Consider the following 16,260-nt stretch of genomic DNA (forward strand, 5'->3'; position numbering starts at 1 on the left):
AAGGCATTTTTGGAGTCACCAACCCAAAAGGGATTGGAGGTGGCGAAAAAGGATGATTTGATAAAGATTGCTACAAGGCTAAACCTTACAGAAGTAAAGCAGTCTATGAGAAAGGCAGATATTCAAAGATTGATAGCTGGCCATTATGTGGAAAAGAAGGTGTTTGAGAAGGAAGTGTTAAAACAGTTTCCTGGCAGTGAAATAGCAATTTCTGAGGCACAGGTGCAGCTGGCAAAGATAGAAGCTGAACGAGAGCAAACCCAGTTAAAGATAGAAGCTGAACGAGAACAAAAGAAATTAGAGGCCGAACAAAAGAAATTAGAGGCCGAACAAAAGCTAACTCAGATGAAGATAGAGGCTGATCTAGCAATGAAGCAGATGGAGCTGGATAACGAGGAGAAAAAGAGGCAGCATGAGTTACAAATGAAGCGTAGGAGTTCGGAATCTGATTCTGATGATGGTTTTTCAGCCAGCAGGGAGGTTCGATTAGTCCCTCCTTTTGAAGAAGATCAGGTTGATCAGTATTTCCAACATTTTGAAAAGGTTGCTGTGAGTTCAAACTGGCCAAGGAAAGGATGGGCTCTTATGGTACAGAGTGTGATTAAAGGTAAAGCTCAAAAAGCTTATTCTGCTTTGTCTGTTGAGGATGCAGCTGATTATACCAAGGTAAAACAAGCTATTTTGAAGGCCTATGAATTGGTCCCTGAGGCTTATAGACAAAAATTCAGAGACTTGAGGAAATCTGCAGATCAGACTTATATGGAATTTGCCAATGGAAAGAGAATATGTTTTGAACGATGGTGCCTGGCTAAAAATGTAGATGGGGATTACGATAAATTGACAGAATTGATACTGGTGGAAGACTTTAAAAGATGTGTTCCAGCTGAATTAACAACATATTTAAATGAAAAGGCAGTGGAAACTTTACAAGAAATTGCTAGGTTGGCAGATGATTATGCTTTAACCCATAAATCCAAATGGGGACAACCTAAAACCTTTCAAAAGAGTTACAAAGACAATCCAGGTAAACCGGAGATTAAATTGGGAGGTAATCAAAAAGGAAAAGATGAAAAGAAGCCAGGGCTGGAGAAACCTGTTGAGCGTACTTGTTATTACTGTAGGAAACCTGGCCACGTGATATCTAATTGTGCGCTTTTGAAGAAAAAAGAAGGAAGCTGGGCCCAATGCTTGCTTTCAGGCAATTAAAATCAAAAGGGTTTAGGAGATGCTGTTAAAGATCAGTCCTTGCAAGAGGGAAAAGTGGAAAAGTTGGAGGAGGTGAGAAAAGAATTCCGTTCGTATGTATCAGAGGGTTTTGTTTCACTGAATGATGAGTCACCCCAGGTGCCAGTGAAAATTCTTAGAGATACTGGGGCTAGTCAATCTCTCTTGCTGGACAGTGTTTTAAATTTTGGTGAAGAAAGTGACACTGGTGAAGTAAATCTAGTACGAGGCATTACAGGTGAGACCATGTCTGTCCCTTTTCACAGGGTGATTTTAAAGTCAAAGTTCGTAGAAGGACCAGTCGAGATAGGGATAAGACCTAGTTTGCCAGTGGAAGGAGTTTCTTTGTTATTGGGAAATGACCTTGCAAATGGAGAAAGTGATCCTGTGGTACGGTTAACAACCAAACCAAGGATTGATGAGTCTGAGGATGATTCAGATGTTTACCCATCATGTGCGGTGACTCGAGCTAGAGCTAGAGAATTAGCCAAGACAGACAGTCCGGTGCAGTCTGATGTGGTTCCTTGTGACAGTCCTAAACAGGAAGAAAATTTTGATGCCTTATCTGAGACTTTTCTGTCTTCTCTGGAGGATCAACATCCTTATAGTGAGCCTGAATTTAAAGATTTGTCTTTGTCGAGGAAGGATTTTATGGTGGAACAGACAAAGGACCCTGAGTTGACAGAATTGAAAGAAAAAAGCTCTCTCATGTGAGGAGATTGAAAAAGTGCCAACTGGATACTATGTCAAAAATGGAGTGTTAATGAGGAAATGGAGACCTCCTCATGTTCCTGTTACTGAGGAATGGGAAGTTATTCATCAGGTTGTTGTTCCAAAAGTTTATAGGGATGAGATTTTAAACCTGGCCCATAGTATGCCTTTGGGTGGTCATTTTGGTGTGAATAAAACTGTAGGGAAGATCTTGAAACAATTCTATTGGCCTGGTTTGAGAAAAGATGTGGTGATGTTTTGTCGAACCTGCCACACATGTCAGATGGTAGGTAAACCAAATCAAAAACCCCCTGTGGCTCCATTGAAACCAATTCCTGCTTTTGGTGAACCCTTTTCGAAGGTGATTGTGGACTGTGTTGGCCCCTTACCAAAGTCTAAGACTGGAAATCAGTATTTGTTAACCATCATGTGTGCCACTTCTAGATTTCCAGAGGCAATACCCCTTAGAAATATTAAGGCCAAGACGGTGTCAAAGGCTCTTGTAAAATTTTTTACCTTGTTTGGTTTGCCAAAAGAAATCCAATCTGATCAAGGTAGTAATTTAAATGTCAAAAATTTTTCAACAAATAGTCTATGAGCTGGGAGCAAAGCAGATTGTATCATCTGCATATCACCCAGAATCTCAAGGAGCTCTGGAGAGATTTCATTCTACTCTCAAAAATATGCTGAAGACTTATTGCTTTGAAAACACCAAGGATTGGGACGAAGGTATCCATTTACTTTTGTTTGCCGTTAGAGAATCGATCCAGGAGTCAATAGGATTTAGTCCGTTTGAGCTTGTGTTTGGACATCGGGTGAGAGGACCTTTGGAGTTGTTGAGAGAGCAATGGGTTTAATGAGGAAGTTCACTTGAGTCTGTTGGACTATGTCCAAAAATTTAAAACTCGGTTGGAGAGAGTCTGCAGCTAGCGAGAGAGAATCTGAAAACAAGCCAGATAAGAATGAAGACATATTTGATAGACGTGCTCGGCCTAGGACATTCGCAGTGGGGCAAAAGGTATTGGTATTTTTCCCTAGCCAAAATAATCCCTTGCAAGCTCGTTTTTCTGGACCCTATGTTATTGAATCTCGAGTGACTGATCTAACATATATAATCAAAACACCAGATAGACGCAAGAAAACACAACTCTGTCATGTAAACATGCTAAAACCTTATTATGAGAGGGATTCAGTTGTGGCCTTGGTGGATGGTGAAAAGGTTGTTTCTAGAATGCCTGATGTTGATGTTGAGGAAGGCCAATTTAGACCAAATATTGTTCCATCGAAACTGAAAAACCAAAATATCATGGAGAACCTTGAAACGAAGTTGGACCATTTACAAGTTTCACAAAAACAACAGATGAGAGAATTAATTTTAAAATTTAAAATCTGTTCCCAGATGTTCCAAACAGAACATCGATAATTACCCATGATGTTGATGTTGGGGATGCAAAACCAATCAAACAACACCCATATCGAATGAATGTGAAAAAAAAGTAAACTTGTTGATCAGGAAATCAAATATATGTTGGAAATGATATTATTAGACATTCTACTTCAAATTGGAGTTCGCCCTGTGTTATTGTACCTAAACCTGATGGAACTGTTAGATTTTGCACAGATTACAGGAAAGTGAATGCTGTAACAAGTCAGATGCTTACCCTATTCCTAGAGTGGATGATTGCATAGACAGAGTGGGAAAGGCAAAATTTCTTACAAAGATTGACCTATTAAAGGGTACTGGTGTGTTCCATTAACAGATAGAGGAAGGGAAATTTCAGCCTTTGTAACCCCTTCTGGATTGTATGATACAATGTTTTGCCATTTTGGAATGAAAAAATGCTCCGGCAACATTTCAAAGAATGATTAATTCAGTGATTCATGGGTTAAAACATACAGATGCCTACATTGACGACTTAGTGACTGGGAATGATACATGGGAAGATCACATCTCTGCGTTAGAAAGGTTGTTTGAAAGACTTTCCAAGGCTAACCTTACAGTTAACTTGGCTAAAAGTGAATTTGGCCATGCCACTGTGACGTATCTTGGTTATGTTGTAGGTCAAGGCAAGCAAGCTCCTGTTCAGGCAAAAGTTCAAGCAATATCTGAGTTCCCTATTCCCACAGGTACGAGGACTGTTAGAAGATTTTTGGGAATGGTTGGATATTATCGAAAATTTTGTAAGAATTTTGCTGATATTGCTCTTCCCCTAACTAATCTTCAGAAGAAGGGAGTAAAGTTTGTTTGGACAGATTCTTGTCAAGAAGCATTTGAGAAGCTGAAAGCCATTTTATGCTACCATCCTGTGCTCAGAACACCTGACTTTGAAAAGCCTTTTCATTAGCAGTAGATGCCAGTGATGAAGCTGCAGGAGCTGTGTTGTTGCAGAAGGGTGACCTTGATGATATTGACCATCCTGTAGCTTACTTTTCAAAGAAATTTAATGAGCATCAAAAGAATTATTCACCATAGAGAAAGAATTACTGTCGCTTGTTTTAGCCTTGCAACATTTCAGTGTATATGTTTGCACCGCTCAGAAACCATTGACTGTGTATACAGATCATAACCCATTGGTGTTTCTGAGCCGAGTCAAAAACAAGAACAGAAGGCTGTTAAACTGGAGTTTAATTTTGCAAGAGTTTGATCTCATGATAACTCACATTAAAGGCAAAGATAATGTGATTGCTGATTGGTCTTTCCCGATGTTAAATGGAAACATGTATCTGTACTAATCTGATAGTCTGTAGTTGTGTAGCATGATAATTATTAACATTACTAACTCTATGCGCGGTTAAAATTTTCTTGGGAAAATTTTTTTTTAGGTGGGAGGTGTTATGGACTCAGTGAAAGTCCCTTTAAGATAGAGAGTGTGTGTGTATGTGTGTGTGGGGGCGTGCTTACGTCAATAGAAGATAAAGGACGTAATGACGTTGTTGAAGAAGTCAGAAGAAGAAGAGAGAGAGAGAAGGGAGAGAGACACCAGCCTGCTTGTTTTCTCTATCGATGGATGAGAAACAATAACTGTGTTTACCACTGAAATCCATGTATGGAAGTTGGAAGTAATCCGGTGGAGTTCACTTTGTTGCTGACCTGTAGAAGGAAACAGGTATTTATGTGTGGACGACCACGGTTTCGGATGCTTTTCGGGGTGAGGAAGTCACTACCGAGTAAACACTGAAGTGTCGTTTGGGTTCCATCGTGGAACATCTGGATTTCGTATGTACTCTCTCTATGTTTTTCTACATCTACATCTTATCTTCAGACAACGGTGGTTGTTGAAGAAGCCCTTGCTCATGTTTCACCTTATGGCTTGCGGAACTGAACTTAAGAACCATTCCGGAACTGGAAGTTTTGGACTTTGTCACACACACACACGAAGAGGTTTAGTTTTGGGGTTAACGTTCGAGGTTAACATTCTTGAATTCTAACATACTAACATTGTTACTTTTATTTTACGTATTTCATAAGTAGTGATTAATAAAATAGTTTTTAACACTGAATCATGCTCAGTGTGTTTCTTTTGTTGCTGGTTTGTGACAAAATAAAGACACAAGGAGATTCTGCAGATGCTGGAATCTGGAGCACACACAAAAAAACGGCAGTCCTGATGAAGGGTCTTGACCCGAAACATCAACTGTTTATTTCCCTCCATAGATGCTGCCTGACCTGCTGAGTTCCTCCAGCATTTTGTGTGTGTTGCATGACAATAATAAAGTGTTCAAGGTAATAGCAAAGCAGATTCATGTGGCAACTACTATGACATCATTTGCTTCCAACATCATTATCCATTGTGTGATGCTACAGCGAAATGGGTCAACCAGCAAGAGCTCGTCAGCACTGATAGAAGTCCCCCAACGTGCTCCACCTCATTTCCAGTTGCTGAACCTCCTTCCACTCATTTCAAGTTCCAATGTCTAATTCCATTACAGATTTTTCAAGTTTCTAATTCCATTACAGATTTTCAAGTTACTTATTCTGAGAAACTCTAATTGTGCTCGGTATCCATTTTTCTGCCTAAAGCAGTTTTTTTTGTAAAGGAACAATTAAAAAAAACAGAAATTCCATCAAATAAATAAACCACAGCCTTCTCAGGAGTGATTAACATTGGAATCTTGCAAGCTCTGAGCTGAATGGGCAGTGTACAGGCACTTTAAATGTCAGGGATCCTGATAGTAATGTAACTGAAAATTCACTCTGGATGTTGAAAAGGGGAGCTTACATAAGTTACAACAAACCAACCCCTGATGCAGAATCTTCCAATGTAAGGTCCTTAACATAGGTAATTTTTCAGAGACTGTGGGATGTGAAAATGTCCTGATGGCTTGCAGTCTCCGATAGCCAACAAACTCACGGATTTTCAGCCGACAGGTTGCTTCAATGATGGTGGGTTCTTCCGATAACCATCTATCCAGGACAGAAAGTTGGTCTTGGAAGCCAATTGCTTGGGGGCCTCTCCAGTGTTCTGAAATAATAGCAAACTTCGAAGTGTCATTGGCTACAAGAAGTGGTTCATTAGCTGCAAACTTTCACAACTTTAACTTAAACTGCATTGGGGCCGCAGAGGGGAGTCTCCAGTCTAAAACAAATAGGGCAATTTAATATCAATTTAAAACATTTAAGAGTTAAATTTCCCTCTTTTGTTCTAATATTGTCTCAATTTATTTAAATTGATCATGGTTGGCTAAAAAGCAAAGAAAATATTTTATCTTTAAAAAAAATTCTGCTCTATTTACTTCTATGACATTAATCTGAAAATGTTATTCTCTAATCGAGGGCACATCTCTTTCTCCCCTTGCATACAGCCCTGAGCCCTGGTCTTAAGTAGAAGCACTTCATTTGGTTTGAGTATCAAGTCTAATACTGTGATAACAACATAAGTTCAAATTTCTCCACCTTAATATCTGCTCACCAAAATGATAAATATGGCTGTCCCCTTTTTAACTGTTTGAAATAACAAAAAAACTGTTTTAAATGGAAATGTAAAGAACTATATTGAGCAGTAAGTTTTAGAGTTCACCTACACGTAGCCAATTACAGAAGCCAATTAATCTAACATCCAGCACATCTTTGGGATGTGGTGGTGGGGGGGGGGGGGGGGGAACTTGAGCACCTGGGGGGAAACCCACATGGTCATAAGAACAACTCCTCACTGACAGCACCAGAGACCAGAGGTCAGGATTGGCCCTGACTTGCTGGAGCTGTGAGCCAGTAGCACTAACTGTTATACTACTCTCACACAACAAAACCTTATTAATTAATTACATTCTGTATGTCTGTGATCAGGAAGATAGGGGCGGTTACCAGCACTTAGACCAATGCAATCCTGCCTTTCATGACAGCCAAGTCCCTCTGAAACAATGGTTGAATTCAGGAACACATGATTGTACTTGAACCTGTGCTCACATTACATTACCACTTTTACAATTAATTATTAACATCTTATTCAAAGCCATTGAAGCAATATTTTGGATTTCCAAATGATGGGCAATATCATTGGAACACTATTGTCTTATTTTGCTTTGGGGCATCGTCCTGTGCTGAATATTTGCTACACCTCCAATATTACAACTGTGAATACACATCAAAGTACTAAACTTGGACATGGGGTTCTTTGGGAGTTCCTGGGGTCATGAAAGGTGCGATATAAATGCAAGTTCTTTCTGTTCAACATCAATCAGGCACAGGGCTGAGCTGAAACCATGATGAGTAAAAGCCAGAAGTGGGAAAAAGTGGGTAGAAAAAATTTCATCGCTGCCCTCCCAACCCATCCCTGTACAGAACCATATAGTCACAGACTGCAGGGTCACAAGCATCACCTGTCTCCCCTTCATCAAGGGCAAACAACTCACCCATTAATTCAGTTCCATGTAAGTTAGATTACTGATTTAGCCTCACGCTGTACCATGCCACTGAACATCACTAGAAAATCAATATATATTTCCTAATGAAAAAACAGTCACATTTCTCCAATTTCACTGGAAATTTCTTAAATAACTATGTTTGAACTATAGAATGAATTTGTGAGTTTCACCTTGCAGAGTCAGGATTTTGAGTGGGAGCTTGAAAAGAAGTGAGTCTCTGTGTGCGTGCTTGCAAGAGTCTACACAGAGGCACATTTGCCAAATTGTTACTAGTTGATTGGCTAATTAAACATCAGCGAATAAAAGGACAGTAGGTATAAGTGGAGCGGCCATTCTTGGAGTTGACCAGCGTTAGAGTGGAGCACTTGAGGCTTTGGCGAGAGGAGGCGGAGGCTAAGGTAAGTCTCTGGTAAGTTTTCCTTATGTCTTTCTTTTTCTGATTTTTCCTTTAGTGGCCAGGCTAGAGTAGTTTAGAATGGCTCCAGGGCCAGTGGTGTGTTCATCTTGTGAGATGTGGAGTTCTGGAGACCTCCAGTCTCCCTGATAGCTACAGCTACATGAGGTGCATCCAGCTGCAGCTCCTTAGAGACCATGTTAAGGAACTGGAGCTGCAGCTGGATGACCTTCGACTCCTACGGGAGAACGAGGAGTTCATAGATAAGAGTTACAGGGAGGCAGTCACTCCTAAGCTGCAGGAGGCAGGCAGCTGGGTGACTGTCAGGAGAAGGAAGGAGAATAGGCAGGTAGTGCAGAGTACCCCTGTGGCTGTTCCTGGAATAACGGGTATGCCGCTTTGGATACTGTTGGGGGGGACGACTACCAGGGGAAAGCCACAGTGACCAGGTCTCTGGCACTGAGCCAGGTCGTGTGGTGCAGAAGGGAAGGGGGGAGAAGAGGAGGGCGGTAGTGATAGGGGGATCCATACTAAGGGGGCCAACAGGATATTCTATGGATGTGAAAGAGACTCCTGGATGGTATGTTGCCTCCCTGGTGTCAGGGTCAGGGACATCTTGGATGGGCCCACAGCATTCTGAAGGGGAGGGCGAACAGCCAGAGATCGTGGTATATATTGGTACCAATGACATAGGTAGGAAAAGAGATGAGGTCCTGAAGAGGGAATATAGGGAGCTTGGTAGGAAGCTGAAAAGCAGGACATCAAGAGTAGTAATCTCTAGATTGCTGCCTGGTGACCATGTGCCTCTGAGGGCAAGAATAGGTGATTTGGCAGATGAACGCGTGGCTGAGGAGTTGGTGCAAGGGGCAGGGTTTCAGATTGTTGATCATTGGATCTCTTCTGGGGAAGGTACAACCTGTACAAAAGGGATGGTTATACCTGAACTGGAGGGGGACCAATTTTCTTGTGGGCAGGTTTTGCTAGAACTGTTGGGAGGGTTAACTAGTTGGCAGGGGGATGGGAACCCAAGGTGATAGGTCAAGGGGTTGGTGCATTTAGTGTACACGTAGATGCAGTGTGTAGAAAGACTGTGCAAAATTGCAATCAGTTGGATGGGCTGAAGTGTGTCTAATTTAATGCGAGAAGTCACTGGAAATAGATATAAGCTGGGCTGCCATCAGCTATTTTACCATGCTGCATAAGTCAAGATCTACCCAACTGCCTAAAGTTTGCTAGTACTCTGATGTTTCTTTTTCCTTCCATACCTTATTTCTGTATGTGATTTTTGCTCCAGATAGGACAAGTAGCCGCAAACAGTCAAGTTGTCCACTGCAGGCAGCCAGGTACATTGGTGTCACACCCCAATTGTCAGGAAGATCTACATCTGCTCCATTCTGAAATGGAAAAGACAAGGCAGCAAAGCTTGACTCTAAACCAATAAATGCAAATTATTCCAGCTATTCTTTCAGAAATCCCTGGAATAGAATTACACAATGCAAGATGAATGAGTGTTTAGTGAGAAGGAAGGAGTTTCATCCACAATTAATTTTCTGCGAAGTATTTCACTTTTTTGCTTTGATAGTCATCTCCAACCAAAACTCTGGGCACATAACATGATGTTTAAACTTCTGCAGTTCTACACGGTCACCAGCTGCAGTGTGATGAAGAACAGCCTGTAGATGTTCCCCTTCTGATTCCTTTTCTCATAGTGAAGTGCATATTTGCTTTTGCAAAAATGAAATAAACTACAGCTCATGTCTTACCGCTGGATCTATGCCAGCACGCCATCCAACATAGATTTCCTGCAGGAGAATATATGGCTAAAGAAAATTACATTTATTCCAATTGTCAAGGAAGTAGGTATAAAACTGTGGAGAAGAAGTCTCATGTTGTTACTAACTTCAGTGCCTGTTTGCTTTCCTCCTTACAACTCGCCTTGCACCCACTCCTCCCCTGCTTTTGTCCGTTCTGCAAACTTGGCTACTCTACATTTTCTTCCTTCCTCTAAATCCTTAATGTATATTGTAAATAACTCCTGGGTACAGGGTGCCACCCTGAAAACCCTGTTCTCTACTCACTGCTTCCTGCTGGTTAGTCAATCACCTATCCACGCTAATATATTAATTCCAATACAACAAACCCATATCTTGCAAAATGTTATGCTTAGCATCTTGTTTAAGGCCTTTTGGAAATCCAAACATTTTACATCTACAAGCCACCCCTGGGTTACGAACATCCGACTTAAGGACACCCATAGATACAAATGAACTCCCATAATATTATTAGATTAAAAAATCCAATACATGTACATACGTTCTTTTCCTACAAATGGTAGAACTAGTTTCATTTCTCTCTCCATTTTTAGTAAATTGTTCTTTCTGTTCAGTCTTATGTTTTTGATGCCATTTGTTACCATACCGTGGAGGTATGGTTAACATAAGTGAGTGATTTTTGTGTGTTTTCTGACTTATAGACAAAGTTGACTTAAGGACGTCTGTAAAAACAGAACGTGATCATTAGTTGGGTATTGGTATTGGTTTACTATTGTCACTTGTACCGAGGTACAGTGAAAACTTGTCTTGCATACCGATCGTACAGGTCAATTCATTCCACAGTGCAGTTACATTGGGTTAGTACAGAGTGCTTTGATGAACAACTTATAGTAAGGGTAATGAGTAGATCTGTAGAGAGCAGCTTGCAACGAGTCGCCACACTCCGGCACCATCCCGAATTGGATCCCCTCCGTCCACTCTGGCTGATACTTTCTCAAAGAGTAAAACATTTATTCCTGGTCAGAACTACCTTTACCAGCTAAATTCTGTTAAACATGGAACATAGAACAATGCATCACTGGAACAGGCCCTTCTGCCCACGATGTCTCTGCCAAACAAGATGCCAAATTAAACTAAATCTCTTCTACCTGCACATGGTCCATATCCCTCCATTCTCTACATATTCATGTGCCTATCTAAAAGTCTCTTGAAGAAAAAGTCCATTTATTACCAGTTCAAGCAGTATTACCATCTCAGGCTGTGTTCTGATATCCCTTGAGTTCTCGCCTTAGTTTATGGTGCTATGGGTTACTGGTGATTATCCCATGTTAGTATGGAATGACTAAGATATTGTGATCAATGCCATGCCACAGCACTAACCTGTATGAGCAGCAGAGCGCAATCAGGAAACAGCCCAATTACTGCATGGAGTGGGGTTGCCCCATGTTTACACTGACTGTTGGCATCTGCACCATATTCCAGTAGTAACTCGATGCAAGCTCGCTGCCCTTTATAGGCAGCCCAGTAGAGGGGGCTCTTGCCATAGTAATCCTTCTTATTGATCTGATCCTCACCTGAAATGGCACACCAAAATCAAAAAGTGACATCAAAGCGTAGTACTTGACACATAAAAGTGTTTTATTATGCCTCAGAGCTTTTCCACATAATTACGTACATGGATCTTGTTCACTTTTTGTGAATGTACAAATAAGGATATTATCACTGCAAAATAATAACTATACCCATACTCTGTCCCACTATGTAAGCCTAGCATTGAGATGTTTCTTCATGTATTTATTGATAAGCTCTGATTTGTACTGGGGAATCTTTGCATTTGTTTAAATCCCAAGTACTTACTGAAATTGAAGCACAATCTTCACTGCACTGTAATAACTACACCAAAAACAACCAGGGTCACATTCCAAGGGTGAAAGAACCAGTTTCTGCTGCATTGTGTTTTACAAGCTCCCCTGGACAGAGGAGGCTGTCAACTATTCTCACTGTACTAAATATTGTGGATAAATCATAGCGGGCTTTCATTTAACAGGCAACCTGAATGCTCTGTGTAATTCTAATATGAATTTTAAAGCCCACATCATAGATATCTCTGACTTCCACTCCAATGCTACATAATTGTTACAAATTGGTTGTAATCTCTGGACTTGACTTCTCCAACACTATCTTTAGTGCTCACCTAAGCTTCTGTACCTGAGACATTACAATCTCTGGCCACCCATTTTCTCTTTTAGATCCAACTTCTATTGACCACTGTTTAATTAGCAATTCCACTCCTCATTTACTAATTGCTGCATCATTGTGCAATGATTGACCTCTGTAATCTTCTCCAACCCTTGGTCCAAGTATTCTCATCGTCTTTCCTCCTCCACCCACTCTGTCCTCAATGGCAGGCACCTCAGTCGGACTCTCTGGAACAGTCTCTCTTTACTTTTGTCCCTTCCCTTCACCTTTAAAAGCCTCATCAATATGACCAATTTTTAATTTTTAACTCCCCTCTTACTTCGTGATGTCTTAATAAGTTGATAAAGCAACCTGGCTTGTTCTGTTCATTACAATGCAATGCAAATGCATGATACTGTCCTTCCTAAAGGTGAGAGGACGGTGGTCCACCACTGATACTGTGACCATCTCTGATAGACCTCGTGAAATTGAAAGAGCTGGCCTGTTGTACCTGCAACACGGAGCAAGGCCTGTAGCCTTTCAAAGTTCCCTCGGCTTGCCTCACAGTGCAGATCAGTCCATTTGTAGTTGTAATTGGGAGCTGTGCGATACTGTCTTTCCTCATCTGCACCTGTCTGAAATCTGGTGCTTTTCAGTTCCGTCCCGGACATGGAGCTAATATGAAATCCCATTGTAGTACTTCTGCCAGGGACAAAGGCACCGGGTGTGATAGAATATGAACAATAATAATGCACTCCTGACAAACACAAACCCACCATTTCAACATTTAAAACAAGTGCACGTGCTTTAACCATTCATAGAATCATAGAAAATTCCTGCAAAAAGGGAGAGTATTTAGCTCATCATGTCTATTGCTGCTAAAAATGTCCTTAGGTTAATGCAACTTCCCAATTCCTGATCTATAGACATGAGGTTATGGCTCTTCAAGTGCTCATCCAAGAATTTTTTAAATGTAGTATGGGCTTGTGACTCAATCTTTTTTGGTACCGAGTTCTCGACGCCTACTACTCGCTAAGTGAAATCATTCTTTCTCGTCTCGCTGATAATCTTGTACCAATTAACATAAATCTATGCCCCCTAATTATTCACTTCTCTGTTAGAGGAAATAGGTCCTTTCTATTTACCCTATCTCAGTTCTCATAATTTAATTAAGGAATTTCAAATAACCCTATAGTCTCTGTTGTTTCAAAGAAAACAACCCAGCCTGGACAGTCTCTTAATTACAACTCTCCAGCACTGGCAACATCCTTGTACATTTCTTCTGCACCCTCCCTAATGCTACCACGTTCTTCCTGTAGTGAAGTGACAAGAACTATACAGCATACTCTAACCACTGAACAAAGCCACTACCTATTTGGCATTAAATCATGCACAAACCAGGTTTTGAATATTTTTAAACATAGATTAAGGTCATCTGATTTTTCACAGCTGTGCTGGATTTCTGGATTAAATTTAAATCTATTGTTTTTCTCCCCTTATCCCTTCAAACTTCTTTAAATATTTATCCACTTCCTTTCAAAAACTATGATGTCTTTTGCTTCCAAGACTGCTCATAGTGTGATATTCTATGCTGAAGGTACTTTCTGTGTGAAAATCTTGTCTTTTACCTATAAGGACTCTATCTATGTTAAATTGGATAATAGGATTGGGGAGCAATCGTTTGCCTCAGTTTTACTGGACATTTGGCTGCCCAGTACGACTCAGGTCGGTTTATCATACTCATACTCATTCTCCATATAAATGAGTATATTAACAGTTAACATTGGCATATTAACAGTTCCAAAGACAAGCTCCAGAGAAAATTATGGTGGAGCCCAATATTTAAAGATTCTGTGTAAATTTGCCTTCATCCTGACTTCCCCGTCTTGATTTATGGTGGGTGTATCAGGAAGTCCAAAGGGTTATTCTTCCATTTTAAAACCTGAAAATTGATGTTGGACCATTAAATCAAAGTCTTCTTGAATTGATCTGAATTGTGCTGTTGTGCAAAGGTTCTTTCTCATAGAGAAGACAACCAAGTTTGACATAACATTTTTTTGGGCTTCTTCTAGCATTATTTTTCCCCATTTAGGCTTCTAAAGTACCATGTTCTTACTGTTGAATTGAAAGTAACCAATTAATTGGATTCTGTGAATAGTAATCTAAAGTTTACCAAGATGATTTAAAAGCATACCTACCAGTAGTCATGAATATCCTTCCTCAGAGTTTTCAAAGTAATGTTATTGATTCATGGAGGTACAATCATGATTTTGCCCTCTCTTGGATGAATTGTTCCTGGGCAATTGAAGACCAGACTGCAATGCTCTGTATATGATGTAATAAATGTATTTAAAAAGGTGTAAAGTACAAATTCTAACTTTAATAGCTAGTCACTAAATTCCTGTGACTGCCAAGAAAAATACAGTTGAAACACAAATCCTTGCTTATTGAAGATTTGAATATTGAAACATTTTCATTTCACCAGATAAAAATTCAAGGGAAAACCCTATCTTTACTTAAAGAGAAAACACATTTTTAGTTTTCTTCCTTTGCCATTTCTTCCAATGACATCAAAATAATTTTGATTCTGCTGCCCTTACCCAAGCAGACAGAGTTCTCCCTGCTGCAAGTGACAGTAGTGTATTCAACTTTTGGAGTCTGTCACCCTGCCCCAATCCCTCAGCATTGCCCAGTCATGCCCTGGGATTTCTGGAGATGATCAGCAGGAGCAGAAAGAATAATTTTCCCCTTTGAAATACAGAGAAGCTGAAGCTAATTGAAGAGGTCTTGCACAAAAGCTTGAGAACACGTAACAACAATCTCAAGGATGGTTTCTATCCTGCTGTTATCAGAATCTTGAATGGATATCTTATAAGCTGAAGATAAACTCTTGATCTCTCAGTCCACTTCATCGTGGCCCTTGCACTTTAGCTGTTTACCTGCACTGCACTTTCTCTGTAACTGCAACACTATATTCTGCAATTTTTTTCCCCTTTTTTACTGTTTGGATGGCATGCAAACAAAAGCTTTTCACTGTATCTCGGTACATGTGGCAATAATAAACCAATAACCAATTACCTACCACACTGGCTGATATTGACCACCACTACCTAGGAATGAAACAGAGAGCCAACCGAGCCCGCATGGCCTCATCATTGCCAAACGAGCCATGCCTGTCGTTACTGAATGACTTTAAGCATTTTTTGCATTATAAAAGTTTATGCTTAATTTAAGAGTTTACACATAATCTGTAGGGGCACTGGTGGCTGGGTTCCCATGTTCAGTGACCTTCCAAGAGGCACATCTGCACCTAGGGGACAGTTTTCGATGGTGCTATCTCACTCCAGGCAGGGTGGGGGTGACTAAGTGTGTCACACTTCTGGTGACATTTTGAAATCCAACAACCCCAGTGACCCCCTTTGCATTCATGCTGCCTGGCCCACTGAGTTCCCCCAGTAGCTTGTATTTTTTGCTCCAAAACCCTGGAGCTCCATTGATATCGGAATTTAAAATACATAACTGAACTTGGATCTGCAAGACCGTCCAAATAAAACTAATTGAATAGACACCGATAGAGCGGGGGAAGAGGTGGAGGAAGTCTGGGCCCCTCTATCTTCAATGCCAACAGCACTGCCTGAGCTTTGCAGGGTGCACACGCCGGGAATTGCTGCATTAACGCCCGGGGGGCTCGGGTTGCAACCCAGCCCCCGCCTACCCTCCGAGGTGGGGGAGGGAGGCGAACAGACCGCCGCCCACCAGGGTCAGAACACATTACCGGAGCCAGGCCCCAGTTGCAAGCCCCCCCCCCCCCCCCCGTCCTCACTTCGTTGCCTGTTACCGGGCTCACGCCGCTCGGCCAGCCGGCGCTCTCCGCGGTGCTGAACGCCGTCCTGTTCCTCAGCCTGTCTGCGAGGGCGCGTTCGCGTCCCCAAACCCGCACGTAAAGCTACCCTGAGTGCGTGCGCGTCCCCGACACACAGACCCATGCCCCTGAAGCTCCCAAAGTCGCCCCTTACAGTAAGACTATTTATTTGTTTTTTTTTAAATATTCCGTATATAGAACAGCGCAGGTACAGACCCTTCGGCCCACAGTGTCTGTGCTGACCATTATAGCATGGA

General features: G+C 41.2%; 1 protein-coding gene across 1 annotated transcript; it reads right to left on the minus strand.

The window, feature by feature from the left end:
- Positions 1–6,293: 6,293 nt before the first annotated feature.
- On the minus strand, positions 6,294–16,025 carry LOC127571313 (ankyrin repeat domain-containing protein 10-like). The gene is made up of 6 exons (XM_052017585.1): positions 15,965–16,025; positions 14,340–14,466; positions 12,653–12,843; positions 11,344–11,537; positions 9,457–9,585; positions 6,294–6,398 (listed from the first exon to the last, which is right to left on the minus strand). The coding sequence occupies exons 3-6, from the start codon at positions 12,831–12,833 to the stop codon at positions 6,294–6,296; spliced, it is 609 nt and encodes a 202-aa protein (XP_051873545.1). The 5' UTR covers positions 12,834–12,843; positions 14,340–14,466; positions 15,965–16,025.
- Positions 16,026–16,260: the final 235 nt, after the last annotated feature.

Source organism: Pristis pectinata, chromosome 6 (genome assembly GCF_009764475.1).
Source record: "Pristis pectinata isolate sPriPec2 chromosome 6, sPriPec2.1.pri, whole genome shotgun sequence".
NCBI lineage: Eukaryota > Metazoa > Chordata > Chondrichthyes > Rhinopristiformes > Pristidae > Pristis > Pristis pectinata.